Here is a 26,374-nt window from a genome sequence, read left to right as displayed (position 1 = left end):
CGTGCTAGGGGCTTGGATGGGGCAGAATTGTAAGGACCATTCAGGAGGGTTTCTTGACACAGTACGTAATCAGTCCAACCAGGGAAGAGGTTATACTGAAGAAGGGTACCACCTGAAATGTTGACTTCTTTCCTCTAGATGATGCCTGGCTTGCTGTGTTCTTCCAGCATTCTGTTTGTCTACCAAGGGGTTATACTGGACCTGGTTTTGAGAAATGAGCCTGGTCAGGTGAGTGAAGTTTCAGTAGGGGAGCATTTTGGGATTAGTGAACATAATATCATGAGTTTTAAGATACTCATGGATAGGGATAACAGCAGTCCTCGGGTGAATGTTTTAAATTGGGGGAAGGTGAACGACAACAATATTAGGCACAAACTGGAGAGTGTTGATTGGAGGCAGCTATTTCAGGATAAATCCACATTGGACATGTGAGAGTATTTCAAACAGCAGTTGATAACATGCAGGGGCGGCACTTCCTGTGAGAATGAAGGATAGGTGCGGCAAGTTATGTGAACCTTGGATGATCAGGAATGTTATGACCTTGGTCAAAAAGAAAAAGGAAGCATACGTAAGGTCTAGGAGGATGGAACTGTCAAAGCCCTTGAATAATATAAGGAAAGTAGGAAAGAACTTAAACATGGAATTAGAAGTGCGAAAAGAGGTTATGAAAAGTGGTTAGCAAACAGGATTAAGGAGAATCCAAGGCTTTTTATACATATATAAAAAGCAAGGCGGTAGCCAGGGAAATGGTTGACCCAGTCAACGACAAAGGAGGGAATCTATGTGTGCAAGAAGAAGTAGGTGAGGTCCTAAACGAACACTTTGTGTCGGTATTCACCAAAGAGAAGGAATTGATGGAGGATGACCTCAGGGAAAGGAGTGTCAAATTTCCAAGTCAAGTTGCTATTAAAAAGGAAGAGGTGTTGTGCGTCTTAAAAAAATATTAAGATTGATAAGTCCCTGGGTCCTGATGGGACCTATCCCAGAATATTGAGGCAGGCAAGAGAACAAATTGCTGGAGCATGACCGACATCTTTCTTTCGTCTTTACCCATAGGTGAGGTCCCAGAGGACTGGAGAATAGTTAATGTTGTCCCATTGTTTAAGAAGGGTAACAGGGATAATCCTGGGAATTCCAGGCCTGTGAGCCTAATGACAGTGGTAGAGAAATTATTAGAAAAGATTCTCAGGGACAAGAACTATAAGCATTTAAAAACAAATGGACCAATTAGCAATAGACAGCAGGGTTTTGTACGGGGGAGATCATTCCTCACTAACTTGATCAAGTTTTTTGAGGAGGTGATGAAGATGACTGATGAGAGAAAAGCAGTTGATGTTGCCTACATGGACTTCAGTAAAGGCTTTGACAAGGTCCCCCATGGCAAACTGGTACAAAAATTGAAGTCACATGGTATCAGGGGTGAGCTGGCAAGATGGATGCAGAACTGGCTTAGTCACAGGAGAATGATGCTTTTCTGAATGGAGGGTTGTGACTAGTGGTGCTCCATAGGGATCAGTGCTGAGATATCTGCTGTTTGTGACCTACATAAACGATTTGGAGGAAAACATAACTGATCTAATTAGTAAGTTTGCAGACAATCCAAAGATTGGTGGAGTTGCAGATAATGAGGAAGATTGTCAGAGGATACAACAGGATATAGATCAGTTGGGGTCATGGGCAGAAAAGTGCCAATGGAGTTTAATCCAGACAAATGTGAGGTGATGCATTTGGAAGGTCAAGTACAGGTGGAAATTATACAGTGAATGGCAGAACCCTTTAGGGGTGCTGATGTGCAGAGGGATCTGGGTGTGCAGGTCCACAGATCACTGAAGGTGGCAGCGCAGGTAGATAGGGTAGAAAAAAAGGCCTATGGCATGCTTGCCTTCATTGGAAGGGGCATTGAGTATAAGGATAGACAAGTTATGCTGCAGCTTTATAGAACTTCAGTTTGGCCACATTTGGAATATTGTGTACAGTTCTGGTCACCACACTACCAGAAGGATGTGGATGCTTTGGAAAGGGTACAGAAAAGGTTTACCAGGATGTTGCTTGGTATGGGGGATTTTAGCAATGAAGAAAGGTTGGATAGACGAGGTTTGTTTTCACTGGAGTGCAGGAGGTTGAGGGGCGACTTGATAGAAGTTTATAAGATTGTGACTGGCATCGATAAAATGGAAAGTATGAGGCTTTTTCCTAGGGTTGGGGGGGGGGTCAATTACTAGGGCTCACAGGTTCAAGATGCGATGGGGGGGGAAGTTTAAAAGAGATGTGAGGGGGAAATTTTTCACGCAAAGGGTGGTGAGTGCCTGGAACATGCTGCCAGAGGATGTGGTGGAAGCAGACACAGTAGCAGCATTCAAGAAACACCTGGATGAACACATGAATACGAAGGGAATAGAGGGATATGGATCTTGTTAGTGGAGACAGTTTTTAATATGGAAGGGCAAAATATGTTGGCTCAGGCTTGGACGGCCAAGGGGCCTGTTTCTGTGCTATATTGTTCTTTGTTCTATATTTAAAGCACTGCCTTCACAATCCAACCCTGTCTTTTCTGTTCTGGGAGGGATAATCTCAAGGCCTTTGTGCCTAGAGTGAAACAAGAACACTTGTGATATCTTGTGTGTGAAAATGATACATGAAGGACAAAGTCAAAAGAATTTGACTAATTATCAAGTGAGATGGTGAAAAATCAGATTATGTAGAAAAAGGCTGCCTGAAGACTCTAGGCCCGAAACGTCAGCCTTCCTGCTCCTCTGATGCTGCTTGGCCTGCTGTGTTCATCCAGCTCTACACCTTGTTATCTCTTATGCCTGAAGACTAATCTGTTTTCCAAGGCTATATCAGAAGCTAATTTGTTAAAATTCCAAGTGTTGGAGTTTCCAGATTTGTACGAATGATCAAGCATTAGCTTTTTAGTGGATGCTATGTATCTGGACTTTCAAAAGGCTTTTGACAAGGTTCCACACAAGAGATTAGTAAGCAAAATTAAAGCTGATGGTAGCCAGAGGGGTACCAATATCCTGGGGGGGAAATTTGCGAATGCTCTTCGGGAGGGTTTAAACTAATTCAGCAGCGGGATGGGAACCTGAATTGTAGCTCCAGTGTACAGGAGGTTGAGAGTAGTGAGGTCATGAATAAGGTTTCAAGGTCGCAGGAGTGTACCGGCAGGCAGGAAGGTGGTTTGAAGTGTGTCTACTTCAATGCCAGGAGCATCCGGAATAAGGTGGGTGAACTTGCACATGGGTTGGTACCTAGGACTTCGATGTTGTGGCCATTTCGGAGACATGGATAGAGCAGGGACAGGAATGGTTGTTGCAGGTTCTGGGGTTTAGGTGTTTCAGTAAGATCAGGGAAGGTGGTAAAAGAGGGGGAGGTGTGGCATTGTTAGTCAAGGACAGTATTACTGTGGCAGAAAGGACATTTGATGAGGACTCGTCTACTGAGGTAGTATGGGCTGAGGTTAGAAACAGGAAAGGAGAAGTCACCCTGTTGGGAGTTTTCTATAGGTCTCCGAAAAGTTCCAGAGATGTAGAGGAAAAGATTGCAAAGATGATTCTGGATAGGAGCGAAAGTAACAGGGTAGTTGTTATGGGGGACTTTAACTTTCCAAATATTGACTGGAACCGCTATAGTTCAAGTACTTTAGATGGGTCAGTTTTTGTCCAATGTGTGCAGGAGGGTTTCCTGACACAGTATGTAGATAGGCCAACAAGAGGCGAGGCCACATTGGATTTGGTACTGGGTAATGAACCAGGCCAGGTGTTAGATTTGGAGGTAGGTGAGCACTTTGGTGATAGTACCACAATTCGGTTACGTTTACTTTAGCGATGGAAAGGGATCGGTATATACCACAGGGCAAGAGTTATAGCTGGGGGAAAGGCAATTATGAGGCGATGAGGCAAGATTTAGGATGCATAGGATGGAGAAGGAAACTGCAGGGGCTGGGCACAACTGAAATGTGGAGCTTGTTCAAGGAACAGCTACTGCGTGTCCTTGAGAAGTATGTACCTGTCAGGCAGGGAGGAAGTGGTCGAGCGAGGGAACCGTGGTTTACTAAAGAAGTTGAATCTCTTGTCAAGAGGAAGAAGGAGGCTTATGTAGAGATGAGGCGTGAAGGCTCAGTTAGGGCACTTGAGAGTTACAAGTTAGCCAGGAAGGACCTAAAGAGAGAGCTAAGAAGAGCCAGGAGGGGACATGAGAAGTCTTTAGCAGGTAGGATCAAGGAAAACCCTAAAGCTTTCTATAGGTATGTCAGGAATAAAAGAATGACTCGAGTAAGATTAGGGCCAGTCAAGGACAGTAGTGGGAAGTTGTGCGTGGAGTCTGAAGAGATAGGAGAGGCGCTAAATGCATATTTTTTGTCAGTATTCACACAGGAAAAAGACAATGTAGTCGAGGAGAATACTGAGATACAGGCTATTAGACTAGACAGGATTGAGGTTCATAAGGAGGAGGTGTTAGCAATTCTGGAAGGTGTGAAAATAGATAAGTTCCCTGGGCCGGATGGGATTTATCCTAGGATTCTCTGGGAAGCTAGATAGGAGATCGCAGAGCCTTTGGCTTTGATCTTTATGTCGTCATTGTGTCGACAGGAATAGCACCAGAAGACTGGAGACTAGCAAATGTTGTCCCCTTCTTCAAGAAGGGGAGTAGAGACAACCCTGGTAATTATAGACCAGTGAGCCTTACTTCGGTTGTGGGTAAAGTGTTGGAAAGGATTATAAGAGATAGGATTTATAATCATCTAGAAAGCAATAATTTGATTAGGGATAGTCAACGCAGTTTTGTGAAGGGTAGGTGGTGCCTCACAAACCTTATTGAGTTCTTTGAAAAGGTGACCAAACAGGTGGATGAGGGTAAAGCGGTTGATGTGGTGTATATGGATTTCAGTAAAGCGTTTGATAAGGTTCCCCGTGGTAGGCTATTGCAGAAAATACAAAGGCATGGGATTGAGGGTGATTTAGCGGTTTGGATCAGAAATTGGCTAGCTGTAAGAAGACAGAGGGTGGTGGTTGATGGGAAATGTTCATCCTGGAGTTCAGTTACTAGTGGTGTACCTCAAGGATCTGTTTTGGGGCCACTGATGTTTGTCATTTTTATAAATGACCTGGATGAGGGCGTAGAAGGATGGGTTAGTAAATTTGCAGATGACACCAAAGTCGGTGGAGTTGTGGATAGTGCGGAAGGATGTTGCAGGTTACAGAGGGGCATAGATAAGCTGCAGAGCTGGGCTGAGAGGTGGCAAATGGAGTTTAATGCGGAAAAGTGTGAGGTGATTCACTTTGGAAGGAGTAACAGGAGTACAGAGTACTGGGCTAATGGTAAGATTCTTGGTAGTGTGGATGAGCAGAGAGATCTCGGTGTCCATGTGCATAGATCACTGAAAGTTGCCACCCAGGTTGATAGGGTTGTTAAGAAGGCATACGGTGTGTTAGGTTTTATTGGTAGAGGGATTGAGTTTCAGAGCCATGAGGTCATGTTGCACCTGTACAAAACTCTGGGTGCGGCCGCACTTGGAGTATTGCGTACAGTTCTGGTCACCGCATTATAGGAAGGATGTGGAAGCATTGGAAAGGGTGCAGAGGAGATTTACCAGGATGTTGCCTGGTATGGAGGGAAGGTCTTATGAGGAAAGGCTGAGGGACTTGAGGCTGTTTTCGTTAGAGAGAAGAAGGTTAAGAGGTGACTTAATAGAGACATACAAGATGATCAGAGGATTAAATAGGGTGGACAGTGGGAGCCTTTTTCTCAGATGGTGGTGGCTAGCGCGAGGAGACATAGCTTTAAATTGAGGGGTGATAGATATAGGACAGATGTCAGAGGTAGGTTCTTTACTCAGAGAGTAGTAAGGGCGTGGGATACCCTGTCTGCAAAAGTAGTAGACTCGCCAACTTTAAGGGCATTTAAATGGTCATTGGATAAACATATGGATGATAATGGAATAGTTCAGGTTAGATGTGCTTCAGATTGGTTTCACAGGTCGGCGCAACATTGAGGGCCGAAGGGCCTGTACTGCGCTGTAATGTTCTATGTTCTATGTATTCAAGTGGTTAGAGAATTGGTTGGCAGACAGAAAGCAGAGAGTTGGAATAAACGGGTCCTTTTCAGAGTGGCAGGCAGTGACGAGTGGGATACCGCAGGCTTTAGTGCTGGGACCCCAGCTGTTCACAAATATACATTAACAATTTGGATGAAGGAATTGAGTACAATATCTCCAAATTTGCAGGTGACACTAAGCTGGGTGGCAGTGTGTGCTATGAGGAGGATGATAAGAGGCTGCAGGGTGACTTGGACAGACTGGCTGAGTGGGCAAATAATTGGCAAATGCAATATAATGTGGGTAAATGTGAAGTTATCCACGTTGGTGGCAAAATTACATTAAAGGTGGCAGTTTAGCAAAAGGTGAGGCGCAACGAGATGTGGGTGTCATGGTGGAACAGTCGCTGAAGGTTTGGCATACAGGCCTTCACAGTGAGAGGATTTGAGTACAAGAGTAGAGATATCTTGCTGCAGTTGTAAAGGGCCTTGGTGAGACCACACCTTGAGGACCATGTGCAGTTTTGGTCTCCTAGTCTGAGGAAGGACATTCTTGCTCTTGAGGGAGTCCAGCACAGGTTCACCAGACTGATTCCCAGGATGGCAGGACTGATATACAAAGAAACACTGGATCGACTGGGCTTGTACTCACTGCAATTTAGAAGAATTGGGGGTGGGGGAGCAGAATCCCCTAGAAACATATAAAATCCTGATGGGACTAGACAGGCTAGATGCAGGAAGAATGTTCCTGATGTGGGGGAAGTCAAGAACTCGGGGTCACAGTCTAAGAATAAGGGCACAGCCATTCAGGACTGAGATGAGGAAGAATTTCTTCACTCAGAGAGTTGTGGACCTGTGGAATTTTCTACCACAGAAAGCTGTTGGGGTGAATTCGTTGGATATATCCAAGTGGGAGCAGGATGTGGCCCTTTTGGCTAAAGGGATCAAGGGGTAGGGAGAGTAGGCAGGAGTGGGATACTGAAATTGCATGTTCAACCATGATCATATTGAATGGTAATGCAGGCTTAAAGGGCCGAATGGCCTACTCATGCATCTATTTTCTATGTATTATGTTTTATACACTAGCTTTGCAACATAGATGTTTTTATAAATTCTTAGATGACAATATCCTGTGCCACACTGTGCAGTAGAGAAAGGTGCAATTTTAATGTTGAGTTTAGTACTGGTCCCTTACCAATGCATAGGGGAGATCCAAAATAAACCTCCTTGATCCATACTACAAATGTTTGGGAAATATTGAACATATTAGATAATAAAATACATTATGGGCAATAAAATATCCATGTGATTAAATGTGTATTGGTGGAGATTGAGAAACCAGCAGAGAACAAAGGTCACAACTTATTATTAGATTTTAAATGAAATTGGACTACATTATTTTTGTACAACGAAGCATACATTCTAATATCTAAACAAAAAAACAGAAGAATAATGGATGCTGGAAATCTGACACAAAAAGAGAAATTGCTGACAGTCTGAATAAGGGTCATTAGATTCAAACTTTGACTTGACTTTCTCTCTCCACAGACGCTACCAGACATGCTGAGTTTCTCCAGCTATTTGTTTTTGTTACATGCTAAAATCTGTCTCATGAAATGCTTGACATCAACATCTTTGAAGGTCTCTTCTATCAGAGCTAGTTGAACATTTAATCACCAGCTACGTATTACAATACTAAGGTAACTTCTAATGCTGTCTTGTACACCACATACAAGCTTCGATTCAAGGTTTGTATTTAAGCACATATAATACTGCAATTGCATGAATAATTTCCATTTTCTGTCTTAATAATTTCCTCTGTAAAGCTATTATTCAACAACAGGTCAAACACAAATAGGCTAAATGATCAAATAATTTAAATCATTTCTTTAACACTGTTTTTCTTGCTCAGGTGGTGTGTATGCTAGAAACAATGGGTTTGTTAATTTTGAAACCCTCTCTAAATCTTGTTGCAGCTTTGCCCAGAAATAACATGAACACGTGCATGAGTAGAAAGCAGGTATGGATCATAAATGCTGCAATCTTCCTTCTGCTCCAATGCAACTGCAATGCCACAATTTATCACGACAAGGTCAGGTGACAACTAAGTAGAAAAGATCTGAAGTGTTCTATCACTTAAGGGATAGATAGTGCATAAAATTTACAGTTGACTGTGTTATAAAGTAAAAAAAATCAACATTGTTACAAAATATTATAGAGAAAAAGAAGACCACTTGGCCTGTCCTGTTTGCAGCAGCTCACCGAATGTGCAATTGACTTAGTGCCATTCTTCCCATAATTGTGCACATAACTCCTTTCAGGTAACTATCAAATTCCTTTTTGAATGCCTCAATTAAACCTGCCTCCACCAAAATCTCAGCACTGCATTCCAGACCCTAGCTACTAGCTGCAAGAAATTGTTTTTCTAATGTTGCTTTTGCTTCTTTTACCAATTACCTTAAATGTAAGCCTTTGTTCTTGATCCTTTAAAAGCAGGAACATTTTCTCTCAATCTATTCTCATTAGACCCCTCATGATTTTGACTAACTCTATCAAACATCCCATCAGCTTTCTTTTCTCCATGGAAAACATTCCCAACTGCTCCAATCAATTTTCACAACTGAAGTCTCCCATCTCTGGAAGCATTCTTGTGTCTCTTTTCTGAATTCTCTCCAATGCCTTCACATTCTTCCTAAAGTGCAGAGCCCATAAATTGGATGTAATACTGCAGCTGGAGCCAAAACAGTGCTTTATACAAGTTTTATACAAGTTTAACAAGTAGAGTGGGGTTCAGCAGGGCACGGTGCTGGAGCACTTACTGTTTGTGGCATGCATTAATGATTTAGATTTTAATGTATAGGGTATAAAGAACAAGTTTGCAGATGACATGAAAATTGGCAGGGTGCTAAATACTGAGTAAGATGGCCATAAACTGCAGGAGAATATCAATGGACTGGTCAGGTGGGTGGAGCAGTGGCAAATAGAATTAAATCTGGAAATGTGTGAGGTAATGTAGTTGGAGAGGTCTAACAAGGCAAGGGATTACACACTGAATGGCAGGAACCTGGAACGTACTGAAGGTCAAAGGGATACTGATGTTCGTTTCCACATATCCCTGAAGGTAGCAGAGCAGTTGGACATGTTTAAAAAGCATATGGAATACTTAGATAACACAGCGTGGAGCTGGAGGAACACAGCAGGCCAGGCAGCATCAGAGGAGCAGGAAAGCTGACGTTTTGGGTCGGAACCCTTTTCCATAAGGAATACTTGCCTTTATTAGTATGGAATACAAGAGTAAGGAAGCTGTGCTGGAACTGTAAAAAGTGCTGGTCAGGGCAAAGCTGGAGTGCTGCATGCAGTTCTATTCACCACAGAATAGGAAGGATGTGAGTGTACTAGAGAGGTTGCAAAGGAGTTTCACCAGGGGAGGCGATGACCTAGTGGTATTATTGCCGGACTGTTAATCCAGAGACCCAGGTGATGTTCTGGGGATCTGGGTTTGAATCCTGCCAAGGCAGATGGTGGAATTTGAACTCAATAAATATCTGGAATTAAGAGTCTAATGATGACCGTGAATCCATTGCCAATTGCTGGAAAAAAACCTATCTGGCTCACTAATGTCCCTTTTGGGGAAGAAAACTGCCATCTATGGCCTACATGTGACTCCAGGACCACAGCAATGTTGCTGACTCATAACTGCCCTCTGGGCAATTAGGGATGGGCAATATATGCTGGCCTAGCCAGCAATGCCGTCATGCTGTGAATAAATGAAGAAAAAAAGGAATAAAGAACCAGGATGCTGTCTGGGCAGCAGGCTCTTAGCTATGAGGAAAGGCTGGATAGACTGTGGTTGTTTTCTTTCGAGCAGCAAAGTTTGAGGGACGACTTGATAGAGTAGAATCCTGAAGTAGAATCCATACAGCGTGGAAACAGGCCCTTTGGCCCAACAAGTCCACACCAACCCTCAGAGCATCCCATCCAGAACCCATCCCCCTATAACACACATCCCTGATCACTACGGGCAATTTAGCATGGCCAATCCACCTAGCCTGCAGATCTTTGGACTGTGGGAGGAAACTGGAGCACCTGGAGGAAACCCACACAGACATGGGGAGAATGTCCAAACTCCACACAGACAGTCACCCAAGGGTGGAATCGAACCTGGGTCCCTGGTGCTGTGAGGCAGCAGTGCTAACCACTGAGCCACGGTGTCGCCCTAGAGTCTGGTGAATGATTAGGGGCTTAGCACTGGAAACAGATTCAACATGCCACTTTGCCTTGGATTCCACGGGCTCTCACTTTCTTGACCTGTCTGCCATAGACACCTTGTCAAAAACCTTGCTAAAGTCCTGCAGGAAAGGAAGGGCCTTTGGAATACCTGGAAGCTGATGATGAAGAAGACCTCCACCCTGGGTCAAGACTGACACACCAGGAGAACATCACACTGGGCCACTGGAGGTCAGCTCATCGCTGGGCCAGGAGAAGCCTCCCGCCAAAGTCATTAAAAGAAGGCAAGCTGAATCTTGATAATAACTATAATAACTGGAAACATTTAAAAAAGGAAAAGCAAGGAAAAGCGGACTGAGTAGACGAGCTCTGGGTTCCTGGGCTAAGGAGCCCGCAAACTGTGTTGCTGCTCCATTGCCATTTTAAACATGACAATTGTAGGAACAGCAATTGTAGGAAATTTTAATTACCCCCTGTTGTAGGGAGAAATATCAAAGAGGAGTCTTGAGTTCTTTGTGTTCAACAATACAAGCAATGTTTATTCACAGCTCTTCTACCACACATGTAGGAGAGGTCAGAGACTACTCCCAATCTGGTTTTCACGTGGGGCCCAGGTGCCCTCTTAATTACAACTCAGATTGGAGGAGAGGTCAATGACACTTTAACTTTCCCCAGCTGAATACAACATTTTTATACCTTTCATGTTACAATAATTACATGCAACATTGATGTCATTGCTAGCCACATCCCCCTAATCTATACATCCAATTCAGTAAAGGCACAATCAGTGATGGACAACTCTACTGACAGCCCTAGGTCGTCCCATAATCTCATGATGTTTACCAGATATCTCCATCATTTGTCTTTGAGATCTTACAATGCTTTTGACAGTTACACTCCTTCCCAGACATTTGCTAGCTGCATCATGTTGTTAACTGTCAATAAACTGGATGCTTACTTATTACTAAGAACTCTTCTGTACTAACTTTAGTATGCCAGATTAGGAAGGATATTAATTTCTACCAATTGTTATGAAGTCTTTAAAGTAAACTCTAACATGAAGTTACTACAATTCTGTGAGACACCTGACAAATTGAAAATAATCCCTCACTCACTTCAGCCTGAGAGATCAAACAGTCCTTCTGACTTGCAACTGCAGCTAAAAGCCTCTGCTATTTGCATGCTATTAGGTGAACTTTAGACTAAAGTTTCATTTTTTAATAAATCTTTACGGTTTTCTGCTCTAAAAACTTTCCATTACTAATTTTCTTTTTTTAAGAAAAAATATCTATTCAAATCCCACAAGTAAGGGTGAAATTCAAACAATTTACAACTTTACCAAGTCATTAAACGAAACTTGTTTAGATTCCACAAATTACTAAGTCATATTCACATCTTCACTCGATATTTTGTACTTTGTGTCCACTCTTTGCTCGATCGTTGGACGTAAGGATTTGTTCAAATTATCTACATCTTCATTTAATGTTCAATTGTTTATCTCTCCCAAGTTCTGACCTTTTTACAATCTTCCTCTGTTCTCCTCCTGTGCCAACGGTCTTTTAGAGATTGTGATTACACCATTTATTACTTTATCTTCCTTAATAATGCACTAAGCCTCTTTACTGGCTACAATCATTTGCTCAAAGAATGCAACTAACCTTATCACATTTATTATTTGCATTTTTAATTCTGCAGTTAACTAAAAAGTTCAGAAAACTGTAGAATCAGACTTTTCCTTCTACTTTTTACGAAGTAACAAACGTGGGACTGTGGCTAAACTAGTCTTTCAAAACTGCCCCTTATTAAAATGCTTATATATTTAGAACTGCTTATTTACAGAAATATGATTAACTTCCCTCATGTTTCTTCCTATGGGGAATCTTATCTTATCCAGAGGGTCAAAGCAGCAGAGCAGGAACAGAGAAACCAGGTGAATGTGGTACACTGGGGACAGATTCAGACCCAGTGCCATACAGCGTACCTGCAGGTACAGCGTATGGTCAGTGATCAGGACGCAGCCCAACAAGCTGTGGACGAGCTGACCAAGAAATGCATAAACCTAAGGTTGCACTCAGAGTCTTGGACCAGGCGGGCAAAGCCAACAGAGCTCATGCTGCAGACCATTTGAAATGTCAGCGCAAGACTGAGAACTGAAAGTCCCAACTTCCCACGCAACAAGCACTTGCGAGCCGTGTCCTGGCATATATTTTGCATATATTATTGGCCTGGGTCTCCTACCATTCTGAAGGAGCACACCTCCATTCAACTTTTGCTGGACAGCAGGATTAACGATGGTACAGTCAGTTAAAACCACACAGCATACTGGACCCTAATGTTACAGGGTCGCGACATTGCAGTCAAATGTACCAAAGTGCCTACCTTCCTACCTGATAATTTGCACTATGGAGGAAAACTTCATGAGGGACTAGTAGAGGCAACGAATGTCCCCAAGGAACCATTTGTGTCAAAACAAAGTGGGGGAAGATGCAAGGGAACTTGTACAGCAGAAGAGAGACCACCTCCAGAAGAATATTCATAGACATATCCTCCACAGTGGGTGGAGAACCACAGAGGCAAACCCCTAATAGATGCAGTGCTGAACCTCCCAACAAAATGAATGCTCAGGCTGCTGGACTAGCATAGCCAACATGGTCAGACACGCTGAAAAATCCCTCTACCCCAACCACCAGCAGACAGACATTCAGACATTCAGACAGCGTGTATGCCTACAACAGTTTAGCTGACTTCCTGCCACTGTAGGATGCTAGAGGTTTTGTCTTTGCAGACAGGAAACCATTACCTTCGACACTCGTGCTCAAATTTATTCTGCAAAGTGCGCAAAACTGTGAATACGCATCATTAATGTTAGAGGCCACCAACGAACTTCCACAAATGGCAGCACAAGGACAGATGAATTGGCTAAGCAGGATGTCCATGAAGGAGAACCATGGAAGCCCCCCATTCCAGAACAAATAGATACTGTCACTGTGAGCCAAACCAAGGCCAAAACCTGGCACAGGCTCAGAGCAGCAATACTGAGTTAGAGCAGGTACAATCCCTGCCTCAAATAGCAATTGGGAGGTCAAGTTATGAACTAAGGATGGACTTGTTCTCAAAGATGGATGGTACATAGAAGTGGTCTATGACTAATATCAAGGGATATATGAATGACACAATGTCCAGGATCATCAAGGGACAAAAGCCACTACTGACAGAATTAAGGGATTATGTGGTGGCCAGAAATGGGAAAAGATATAAAACATTATGTTGAGAATTTTATCATCTGCACCCAGAACAATCCAGGAGAGTTAAGGCAGCAGGGCTGTGGACTGACATGGAGTCCATCCTTTGGTTCCAATAGCACCATGGCAGTTTGGGCCACCCCCATGTCAATTCTGATGCCAATGTTGACAGAGAAGGAAGCTCAGCAATTTTCCACATTCCCAGTTTAACTATTGAGATAGAAACCAGGATAGAGAAAGGAGTACCAGGACGTTAAAGATCTGAAGAGAGGCGAAAACAACTTTGGGATGGAGGAAAGTGCTTTTGTAGCACTGCAAGTGGACTAGGAGGAGCACGAGTGTTTCCTTCCATTATAACCCCAAGCTTATAAAATTGTCTTTTGATCAGAACTGCCTTCCCTTCATCAGACTAGCATAAATATAAAGACACTGTGGTACTCCCTGGGGTACATCACCACCTTCCCAGGGTCAGATATTGGGTCCCATCCAAGGTTGGATCTCCACAAGCTTGTCAATCCAACCAAAAGAAAATCCACACAGAGTGTGAGGACTCCTGAATCTTTGGATTTCCCATCGGAAATTCTTTCTGCCAATGCAACCTGTCCACCTCAAGATCAGAGCCTTGCTTTCCAAAAGCTTGTGCATTCTAGGAATTCAGAAAGATGTGTACTATGATTAAGAAAATTACGTTCACGCATGAACTCAAGACATTAGTTAAAATTTAATGCTAGGTTACTTGGGGAATTCACAGTAATTAAACGTTAACTTCATAAAGCCATTAATTCTACAGGAAAAATAACACACTGAGTTAAAAGTAAAATGAAATAACATGGCGGTTGAAAATGTGAATTCCCCAAATTAAACAGCAATATTATTTTGAACGTTTCTGTTCCTTCACAGCGACATGAGTATTTTTCAGTGGGTACAGTTTTTGTTACCCAATCACCAGCCTATACTCTGCCGGCTGGTTAAGAACGAAAATGCGCTGTGCAAAAGAGCCATGACTCCTGGGCATAGACCTGAATGACATGCTTCCTGCAGTCACAATGCAGCTATTTGTTGATGGTGTGGAATCCTTTTCAATGATAAAGATGGCACACGGGAAGTAAGCAAGGAAACGTGCATGCTGTCGATGACACTTTGTACCCTTGGGAAGTCTGTCATATGGGTAAAGCCTAATGTTTATGTTGTCACAGGATTGAAATGAATGACAAGGTTTTATCAATATCTCTTCTTCACTCTTACAGCAATGGAAGATGCGTCAAGGATTCCCAGTTTCAAAAGGCGTAGTTTGTAAAAGCTTTCTATATAAATATATTGCAGTAATAACTGAACCAGAATAACAGGCAACAAATCAAAATGGAAACAGCTATGTTTCATTGCACTAAGGAAAGGTTAAGAAATATGGATGATTTGAACTGTACTGCATGGCAGGAACAGGTGGACAGGCAGTTAAAGTAGTTTACACATTGACATCGAGCACAGATCATAGAGTAACAGGGCTGGATTTTATGGCACCTTCCCTGGACATGGGCAACAGATTTGCAGGTGGCAGCACCTATAAAATGCCATAACTTCTGTGCCTGCTGCCTACCACCTACGCCAGCAGTGGGGTAAGGTTTTGGGAGACTAACCTGTCCATGGCTAATTGAACCCCTTAAGTGATGAATTAATGGGCACTTGAGGGCTCATCTCTGCTGTTAGGATTTTCCTAGTGGCAGAGACCCATGCCAAATAGCCAGTCCTGCAGCTTTCACTGTGTGGGGTAATGGCAGGGAATGAGGTAGTGTTTCCTTAACTGTGACACTGAGTCCACTGAGGTGCTGCTCCCAGGCTTCCCCATCACCCTTCCCAGTTCCTCTCCAAACAAGGCCTCTAACTCTGGTCCACATATCTCCATTTCCTCCCTCAACAGGGTCTGTCAGTCTAGCCCCAGCAATAACCCCACACTTATCTGGCTCCAACACCCCACTCTGGCTCCATGGGGACTGGATGCTGTTCTAGGAGTGGCCACTATTCCCATTGGCACTGCTGGGATGGGAGTGCTATCAGTTGTCTGACTGTTCAGCAGCTCTCAGAGATAGGACCTACTGCCTAGATGGTGCTGAAAGTCTCACCTTAAACTCTGGAATGAGTCCATCACCAACCCTTTCACCAGGGGATGTTGGGAGCCTGGTGCCACATAACCTCTGGCCCAGAAAACCATATAATGATTACAATGAAGAAGAAGATCATTTAGCTCATTCTGTCCTTGCCAGCTTTCTGCAAGAGCAACTCAAGTAGTCCAATGTTTCCATCCTCTCCTCATAAGCTTGCAAACTATTTCTCCTCAGAAAATTATCTAATTCCCTTTGAAAATCATGAAAATCTCTCTCTACCATGCTCTCAGGCAGTGACTTCCGGATTCTATCAACTCACTATGCAGCTTTACCTCCTGCTGCCTTTAGTTCTTTTCCTAGTTACCTGACAACAGCAAAATGGCTCTGAATCTCAAATCTTCCACCAGTGGCAACAATTTCTCTCTATCTGCTTTGTCCAGGCCCCTCATGATTTTGAATACAAATCAATACTCTGTTATCATATAATATGGCATGAAAAGATGTCTGAAAATTACATATTTTCCTTATCAACTTATTCAGAGAGGTTCATACACACCTCTGGAGTTGGGGGTGGGGTGGGGTTGAACACAGGCCTCCTGGCAGAGGTAAGGAGGGAAGCCTTCTCCCTTCAAATTACCCACTTGTCATTCCGAACGGACAAGATCTTTCCATTCATAAATCTGGCTTATGGACATCATTCTCAACCCAGTTATGGGTTAGGATGGTATCACTGAGCCAGTTCTCTAATTGCAAACATCTCACCTACACATGTACCCAGGTACCTTTAAATCAAGCTCTTTTTCCACATACCAATATTTTCTTTAGATGCTGATCTATACATTCTAAAACCCTAAAGTACTATGCACCATACTTACCTCCACATTAACAGACTTTAAGGAAAATCCAAAAAAGATGGGGAAGTTAACATATGCTACTAATTCCTAGTGGAAAATGCGATATAAACATGAACTAAGTGGAACTTCGTATCTTAGATATCTATGATCTATCAGAGTTTTAATATGGGGAATAAAGACAACACTCATCTCTTTCCCATACAATCCAGTCTTGGACGAATGCCATCCATTGATTTCAGAAAGGCCTACCAGACCCACTGGGACCTTCATGAAAGCATAGGCATTACTTTGTCCAGTTGAATATCCAGTTGAATTAGAAGAATATCTTCTGATTTGAAATTAGCCTCAATGAGAGAAGATACCATGAACTGAGCCTTAGTTATTTTGTTTGTGTTACTGGACTATTTGTTAAAGTGTGCTTGAGGATCCCCATAAACTGTGGAATAGTATTAGGTAAACTTACAGTTGTGAGCTAGAGGCAAGTTTTCTTTTATGTAAAGATCGTATCTTTTCACTATTCAGTACTTTTGATTGTGGATTGAAATGGAAAATAGCTGTTTTAAAAGCTAAGGATTGTTGAAGCATTTTTTATTGCACTTTTCGAAAGCAAGTAACCTGATACTCATAGTAAATGTTGTTTACACAGTCATTTGTGCTAGCACTGGGGGAAGGTCGAGTTACAGATGCGCTGGAGTGTGATGCATAGAGAGTTGACTGGCAACAAACAGCTGATTGATCTGTGGACTAGTGTCCAGTTATCAATAACAAAGGGCTCCTGCCTGCTAATAACTATGTGATTGGCTCCCAGGTAATTGAACAGCTTGGAGGTGTGAACGTTTGGGTTAGAAGACACTGGACTGTTGGAGGGGAAGGATCTGTGTTTGCTTTAATGTAAAAAGAATCTCAAGCCTGAAGAAAGCATTCCTCCTTGGCAGATGTTGTAAGCTGCGGTTTTTCAACCAGTTTGTCAGAGACATTATAAGTGTGAACCAGCTGCCCATGCCTCTTGAAAATCAGCGAAAGTACTTGGTGAAGGAAGATCAAGGAGTAGCATGTCTTGCAAGCAAAAGGGATCATCTCACCAAACCATGTGGACAGACTCCATTAAACTGCCTTTCTGGTCTTTCTTTCTGCCCATAACACCCATGTTTCATTTCTGTCTGTGCCTGTACGTGTGCTTAGAGGGGTTTATAAGGGGTTAGAGTATTAACTTATATATATGTATATATGTATGTATATACATCGGCAGTTCATACTTGTTTATCTGTAGAATCTATTTATTTGTAATAAATAGTAATTCTTTGTTAAATTCAGAAATCTGGCCTGTGCTTTCTGCCAATCTGGGTCTAACAGACAGGGACATTGGGAAAATGTGTGTACTTTTTAAAACTTTAACTTCTGTGATGTCTCCCGGAATAGTAGTTTTTTCAACAAGCATTTTCCAGCACCCTACACTAGTGAGGCAATATCACTAAGAAACATGCTAATCGAATGTTCAAAAATATTACGTAGATAAGGACATGTATTTAAGTACTTACTTTTAAGGGCTTTTTCATAAGTCTGTGAAACAATATACATTTTGGGGCATGTATCCATTACGACATAATTAAAATTTGTTTAATTTAATGCAGTTTAATGTAAAAAAAGTTTTCTTTAAGCAAAAGACACTGAGCCCTGTTCAAACTGCTTATTTTTAAAAATCAAACAGAATAATCTTGAAAATAAACTTGGCAGCTCTGTATTTCTCTGATCCCACCAGTTTCTAAGGATTGAGTTTGCTGTGGATCTCAGATACAAAGATTGGGTGTTGCAGCCCCACTATATCTGCTTTTAGGGGTACGCAAAATGATATGCTAGGTAGGAGAATGCAGCAAGCATTCTATGTTAACAGTAAAGCTCAACAGCTATGACCATATAATCCTTTTCTGTTCCTTTTTTTTGCAGGAGGATTATTGGTCTGGAAATCTGGAAAACATCCCCCTCTTCTTTCAATATTGTCATCACTTGAACTCAGAGAAAAACAGAAAGAAATGAGGCCTCGGAATGTCTCTTGTAAGCATTGTACATGGTTGTGAAATGTGAGAAATAATTTATTCTAAAATGCAGCAGGCTCTAAGTGTAACAGCAATCTTCTCAACAGAACCATGGACAGAGTCTTTGGTATTATCTCAATTTTCATCAGAAATTAGCTGACGTTGCCAAAATCACCTTCAGCTCAATCGCTGTTACTCCTTCAACAAGTACAAAAACTGCCTCCCTCGATGAAGAAACTTGTGGTAGGTGCTATTTTAAGGCAAGTCACTACAAGTATAGGCTTTCCTAACTATTAAAGGCAGAACTTTATGACATTAAAAAGTCAGGAGCAAATAAATAAATTCCAGTTACAAAAAACATTTGATATCCTTTCTTCTAAATCTATCAAATAGTCTCTTAAAATATAAAATAATTCATAATTTAGTTATACAGGTACTAAAGTGTGTCATACAATACACAGCAATCAACAACAGCCTAGTGTGGTTGTTGTATTGTATTGGGTTCTTGCCCATTTTAAACCATCATCAAATGAATATGATAGATGGCTCTCTTCTATCTGTTACTGTTCTTGTGCGACTAACAAAAAGTGCTGGGAGTGAAATACTTGTCTTCTGCTAAAAGTATTCATTTCCTCATTTTTTCTCCTTGTTTTGCAAATAGGTAAATTCAGCTCTGTAACTAACCATGTTGCAGAAAATACAATTTCTGGAAGAATGAATGGGTGAGATATCTATTGTGGCACATCCCACTACAGTGACCACCCAGATGTAGAAGCTGGAAGAACAGTAAATGTCGATTATATTTTTTCTTATATAATTTCTTAGGTCTAAATGACAGGATACTCACGGGGCAGTGAAAATTTCAGGTTTTGCTGCAATACATAAGTTAGTTGCCGAGAGAGGAGAGTGGAAGCCATCTTAGATTTCAAGGACTGAAGGTTCACAGGAAATGCAACTTAAACTCCCAGCCAATTCCTGCAGAAGAGAAAACAGACATCAATCTAGCAGGGACTCATCAAGTTATCCGTCTTGCACTGAAGGATTTTCATTTTCCATTCATGTTACTTTGCTGCTGTTTGTGCTACATGGCTTTGTGCCTCAAGAAGTTCTGCTAATAAAAATCTGCATATAACTCTTATATTAGAGAAAGCAAAGTAAATTACATAACCATGCTGTCCTGTGGCAGATCGGTGCTACATGCATCAATTTAATGCTTTAGGCAACAACGAAATTGGAATTGGTGTCATAGAAGTCCCCACATTGACAGTACTTTTATAGAAAAGCCTTTGAAGATTATTCCCATCAATGCACCAGAAGTTGTTTTGGCATGTTAAGTAATGTTTTTTAAACAGTAATAAATCAGAAAATAGTATGTTTTATTATTTATAGCTAATTATTAAAAAATGATCGTCATCTTGTCAAGATTTTTTGTCCATTTTAGTAGAACTATACATTTTGTTCACACAAGGGTCATGTAAATTAATATAACGTCTTCAAAACATTATTCATTGAGGCAGGTCCTCGGTGAAAACCAAAGAAATGTCAATCTTTGGTGAAAAGGCAAGGCAATATTTTAGAATTAATCATTAGGGATAGCTACGACACAGAAAGAAATACCTTTTCACCTTTGCCATTCAATTTCAGAATCAAACATTTCCAGTGAGTTGAATTCTGAATGAACCTCCTTCTATTCTGTCCAAAATTTGCTTTCTATAGACTGGGTTGGGAGCATGTAATTGTGCCCTGTGACATCCTGCAGCCTGGCCCCTCGCATGCACTCCATGAAGGGTAGTGGGATCATTACCATTTCTCATATCGGTATTAGAAAACTAATATCCATGCAGCAATAATGACTAATCCAGGTTGCTTCAGTAACCATAGCTTCAAATTTGGACTAACCAATTTATTTCTTTCTCACATTCAACTTAAAATTTCCCAGCTAATTAATTAATGATCTAATGGTGAAGGTGCATCCTACGATTGTATTTTACCTTGAGTCTGAGTAAGAAAAAAGTGGGTCCAAGACGAGTATATTAAACTTAAATAAGGCAATTACAAGCTGATAGCAATTACAGAAATATGGCTGCATGACACAGATTGGGATAATGACTAGTGACGGGTTCATGACATTTAGAAAGGACATAAAGCTGGGAAAGGTGCAGTGGTGGGCCTGTTAATTAATGATATTAATAGCACAATAGAGGGGGAATACCTAAATTCAGGTAACAAGGATGTAAAAGCATTTGGATAGTGATAAGAAATGAGTCACTTTTGCGAGTGGTGTACAAGCTCTATAACGGTAATCACACAAGATGTAACTTAAAGGAGAAACAGTGGGAGCTTGTCAGAAATATGCAGTGATCATCACAAGGAACTTTTTAATCTATTGATAGACTGGAAATAGCAGATGGATACACGTAGCCTAGATGATGAGTTCATAAAGTTTCTGGCTAATTTCTTAAAACAGCACATTCTGGAGCCAACTATATAGCAGGCTAAACAAGACCTGGTATTGTGCAGTGAGATTAGATTAATTAATAACCTCATAGTGAAGGCCATTCCAGGTGGCAATGATCAAAAAATAATTGAATTTTACATGAAGTCTGAGATAGAATAAGACGGATCCAAGACTAGTCATTCAAACCTAAATAAGGGCAATTATAAGGGCATCAAAGTGGAGATAGCTAAAGTGAACTGGCAAATTACATTAAGGGATAGGTCAATAGAGATTTAGTGGCAGTTATTTAAAGGGATATTTTAAAATACACAGAATAAATACATTCCAACAAGAATGAAAAATCTCTAAGGCAAGGACTCACCATCTGTGGTTACCTAAAAAAAGCTAAAGATTGCATAAAACTGTAAGAAAAAAACCCATAAAGTTGCTCAAAAATGGTTGGCAGGTGAGAAGATTGGACAGAATATAAAACAAAGCAGTAAAGAATGACCAAAAGATTAATAGAAAGGCAAAATTAGAGGACAAGAGAATGCTAGCTGGGTATATAAAAATATTAGTAACAGTTCATATTTTAGAAAGAAAGGAGTTAACAAAAGTGAGCACTATGGAAAGTGAATCTGGGGAAGTAAAAACGGAAACTAAGGAGTTGGCAGACAAATTAAACTGATTATTTCCATCAGTCTTCACTATAGAGGATAAAAGTAACAGCTCAGAAATAGAAACTCAAGACAATTCCATTTAGCAGGGAAGTGGTACTGAGAAACCTGTCAGAGCTGTGAACTGATAAGTCCCTAGGTCCTAATGGACTTCATTCTTGGGTCTCAAAAAAAAAATGTCTAGTGACATCATTGTCACGTTAGTTTTAATATTCCAAATTTCCCTAGATTTGGGCAAGTTTCCATTACGTCAGAAATTTGTGAATGCAAATCACGTATTCCAAAAAGGAGGATAAGTAAACAAAAACTATAGACTAGTTAGCTCAAAATCTGGCAGAGGGAAACTCTTAGAAGCAATTATTAAGAAAGGTTATACCAGGGCACTCAGAAGAGTTGAAGGTAATCAGGCAAAGTCAATATTATTTTGTGATATGTAATCATGTTTTTTTTATTAGAATCCTTTGAAGAAGCAACCTGGGCTGTTGTTTAAGAGAAACTAGTGGACACATTTACTTAGATTTTCAGAAATCATTTAATAAACTACCATATCAAATGTAATTGCAGAAAATAAAAGCTCCTGGTGTAGGGGGCAACATATTGGCAGGGATAGAAGACTGCCTGGCTAACAAGATAAAGAGAGTCGGCATAAATGTGTAACAAAAATAGAAATTGCTGGAAAAGCTCAGCAGGTCTGGCAGCATCTATGGAGAGGAATCAGAATTAACGTTTTGAGTCGAGTGACCCTTCCTCAGAACTTCCAAGGAATTCCTCATAACTCAGAGCTCATGCTCTGAGGAAGGGTGTCTCAACCTGAAATGTTAACTCTGATTTCTCTCCACAGATGCTGCCAGACTTGCTGAACTTTTCCAGCAATTTCTATTTTTGTTTCTAATTTACAGCATCTGCAGTTCGTCTGGCTTTTATTAGGCATAAATGCGTAATTTTATGGTTAGCTAGATGTTAGCAGTGAAGTGTAACATGGATTTGTGCTGATGTCTCAACTTCTTACCATTTATATCAATGTTTTGGAGGAAATGACCAAATGTATGTTTGCTGAGTTTGCTGATGGCACAAAATTAGGTAGGAAAGTAAATTGAGAAGATGACATAAGGAGGATAGAAAGGGATACAGATAGGTTAAGTCAGTATGCAAAGTTCCAACAAAATGGAGCATAATGTGGCAAAATGTGAAATCCTTCACTTCGGAAGGAATATAAAAATGAAGCATAAATGTTGAGAGATTGCTAAGTTGTGAGATGCAGATGGAACTGGGTGTGCACAAGCATAAGTTGAAAAAGGTTACTATGCAAGAAATTATGAAATCATAATAGAATACTAGAAGAATTTTATCCTTTACTTTGAGAGAAATTGAATATACAGTAGGGCAGTCATGTTAAGTTATCCAATGCATTGGAAATATCATTTCTGAATTGCACACAGAATTAGTCTCCTCATTTAAAGAAGGATGTAAATACATTGGAAGTAGTTCAAAAAAGGATTACCAGACAAACACCTGGAATGGGCAGATTGTCTTTTCGAAAATTTTGAACAGACTCGGCTTGTATCTGGTGGCGTTTAGGAAAGTAAGAGGTGACTCAATTGAAACAAAGAAGTACCTGAGGGATTTTGACAGAGTGCATTTGGAAAGAGTTTTCTTCTTGTGGGCAAATCTAGAACCAGGGGCCACCTTTAAAAATAAGGGATCCCTTTTAAGACAACAATGAACAGAATTTCTTTGTCACAGTGGGTTGTGAGTCTTTGAAGTCTCTTCGTCAAATGGAGGTAAAAGAAGTCTTTGAATATACTTAAAATACACAGATAGATTCTTGCAAAGCAAGGGAGTAAAAATGTTATTGTGAGGAAGCGGCAAAGTGGAGCAATCCGATCAGTCATGATCTTACTGAATAGAACAGCAAACATGAGGGGCTAAGTGGCCGACTTCTGCTCCTAATTTGTATGTTCATACATTTCTTGCTAATGTTGTTCACACGTGCATAAGGACGTAAGGGGGATGTAGATGGATACAGTAGGTGGGCAAAAATCTGGCAGATGGCGTACAATGTGGAAAATGTCAAGCTGTTTACTTCGGCAGGAAAAGTGAAAAAAAAGCTATTAGCTAATCACAGAATACCAAGGTGCAAAGGGATCGAGGTGTTCTAGTCCATGAGCTACAAAAAGTTACTAAGCAATGTCAGAATGTAATTAGGAAGGCTAATGGAATGCTATCCTTTACTATAACAAGAAGTGAATATGGAATGAGTTATTTCAGTTATGTGATGTGAGTGGTTATTATCTACCAACATAGATGTGATCAGGCTACATACAACTGAAGGTCATTCTGATTTAAGAGTATGTCTCAAATATTCATAACATTGGTAACTGTGCACGGTCATAGGAGATTTCCAGCTCCATTTGTCCAATCAGTCAATTGTACAATTGGTTAACCGTCCTATGCTAAATTTTGAAAATTGTGTGGCTTGGAAGGGAACTTTGCATCTGCTTCCCTTGCCTTCAAGGTGAGAGAGGTCACTGATTTGCAAAGTGGAGTCAAAGCAGCCTTGGTGAGTCACTGCAGTGTATCAAGCAGATGGTATACAACAATGCCATTGTGCATCGGTAGCCAAGGGCATGAATGTTGAAGCTAGTGCATTTGGTGCCAATCAAGAGGGCTGATTTGTCCTGTATAGTGTTGAGCTTCTTGTGTATCTTTGTATCTCTGATATAGCTACTACATTAAATCCTCCATAGCTGCTCAAGATTCTATCACACTACTGATCTGTACCTTGTAGATGATGGATAGACTTAGGGGAGTCAGGGAGGACATGTTGTAGAACTTCCAGGCTTTAACCTACTCTTGTAGTCACAGAGTGTAAGTGACTGGTCCAGTTCATTTGCCTCCTTTCATTTCACAAAACAATTGGGCAACATTTCATTCTTCACCGGAAGCAGTTCTATATGCATTCAAAAAGTGTTGTCACAGACATGGCCTTTATTCCAGTTAAAGTCACCCATAATTACCACCTTATTTTTTAAATACCTGAACTGGCAGCAGTTTGCTACTGTTATCTTATCCTCACTGTCTGGCTATCCGTGAGCAAAGAAAGCATGATACAATTTTGCTTCTAATTTCTATATTAACTTTGATGTGAGACCACATGTCTGATATAGCTACTACAGTATATCCCCATATTGCTGCTTGAGGTTCCAACTATCCAATTCTATTGTTTTGTGCACTCACATGCATGTCACTCAAACCTGCCTCCAATTATTTCGAAACATCGATCTTCTCTTTTCCTTGGTTCAATATTCATTCTATAAGTGTTTTTACATCCACTGCCCTTTTTTCTTTATTTTCTGGTAATATTTTCTCTTTATTTTGTTTAACCACTTTCATTTCCAACACTTTATTCATCTTGCTCATCTCAAACTGTGACTTTCTCCATTTCACATCTGTATTAGTTAAAGTTCTTCCTTAACACTTTTGTCACCTTCTCCATAAGGTCGTTTGTTCCTTTCTATTCATGTGAAGGTCCCTTTTTCGAGTTGGCTTCTCCTGTTCTAATGCTCTAAGGAATCCAGTGTTATAAGATATAGAGATAATTCAATCCTTGTCCTCTTGATGAAGCCAAAGTTGGGGTTTGTTGATTTTGGGCACATCATCTTAGGAAGCATTTTAAGAACAATGAAAAGTATCAGATATAACACAGTGTGGAGCTGGAGGAACACAGCAGGCCGGGCAGCATCACAGAAGTAGGAAAGTTGATGTTTCGGGTTGGGACTCTTCTTCATTCAGAAATCTCTGAATGAAAAGTATCAGTCCTGATTCACTTGAATGCTATCAGGAATGATTAAGAAAGGAGGTGAGCAGTTGAGATTTTCCCGCTAGAATAGAGAAGGCTTAGACAAGACCTGATCAAGGTCTTGAGACTACCAAGAGGTTTGCGTGGTTGGAATTCAGATACATGTGGTGAAACTTTTAGGAATAAATGCAAATAGAGTTGGCAAACTGACTGTGATATCCCAGCTCTCTCTACTCCTACATTCCTCTACAATTAGTGCATTTAATTGATCATCCAGTTCCTCATTCTTTACCATTTATAATTTCATACTTTACTTCATTTGTCATTTGTTTGCTAATTTCATCATTCTGTCAATGTTCTTCTGAGACTGTACCATCCTCAAAGTTTACTACACTTCCAACTTTACGTCATTAATACATATCATTGATAACAGTGGGTCTACTACTAATCACTGGGGAAAAAAAAAACTACTATATAATTCCCTTCCATCTGAAAATCAACCATGCACTTTAACTCTCTATCTTCAATCTCTTATTTCCTCATATCACGAACCTGTTAATTCCATGGCCTTCAATTTTGCTAACAACTTGATTATGTGAAATTTTGTTACATATCACATATACTTCAAGTGCACTTTCTTCATCAACACTCCATCATTTAATGAATATACTCAATTGCTCGACAGCAGTTAGTATTATTGTTGTTATTTACCTGGAACAATCCCATGAACAGTTGATGGTAACTACGTGATGTCACAATGCATTTGGAAACAATTAAAGAACCAATAACATGTGCATCATTAAACTTGTGAAGAGATAGTAGGAACTGCAGATGCTGGAGAATCCAAGACAACAAGGTGTAGAGCTGGATGAACACAGCAGGCTAAGCAGCATCAGAGGATCAGGAAAGCTGACGTTTGGTCTAGACCCTTCTTCAGAATTTTTTTTTTCTGAAGAAGGGTCTAGACCCG

The 26,374-nt window shown here is 40.8% G+C and overlaps 1 protein-coding gene across 1 annotated transcript in view; it reads right to left on the bottom strand.

Annotated features, from left to right (window-relative positions):
* The window catches only part of abat (4-aminobutyrate aminotransferase), a 166,107-nt gene that overhangs the window by 98,945 nt on the left and 40,788 nt on the right, over positions 1–26,374 (bottom strand). Inside the window, exon 2 of the mRNA XM_048609726.1 lies at positions 19,339–19,466. Within this exon, the coding sequence (XP_048465683.1) occupies positions 19,339–19,408 (70 nt within the window). The 5' untranslated portion in view covers positions 19,409–19,466. The remainder of the gene's footprint in view (positions 1–19,338; positions 19,467–26,374) is intronic.

Source organism: Rhincodon typus, chromosome 21 (genome assembly GCF_021869965.1).
Source record: "Rhincodon typus isolate 14 chromosome 21, sRhiTyp1.1, whole genome shotgun sequence".
Classification (NCBI taxonomy): Eukaryota; Metazoa; Chordata; class Chondrichthyes; order Orectolobiformes; family Rhincodontidae; genus Rhincodon; species Rhincodon typus.
The sequence above is the reverse complement of the archived record's forward strand: the minus strand, read 5'-3'. Positions and strand labels throughout refer to the sequence as shown.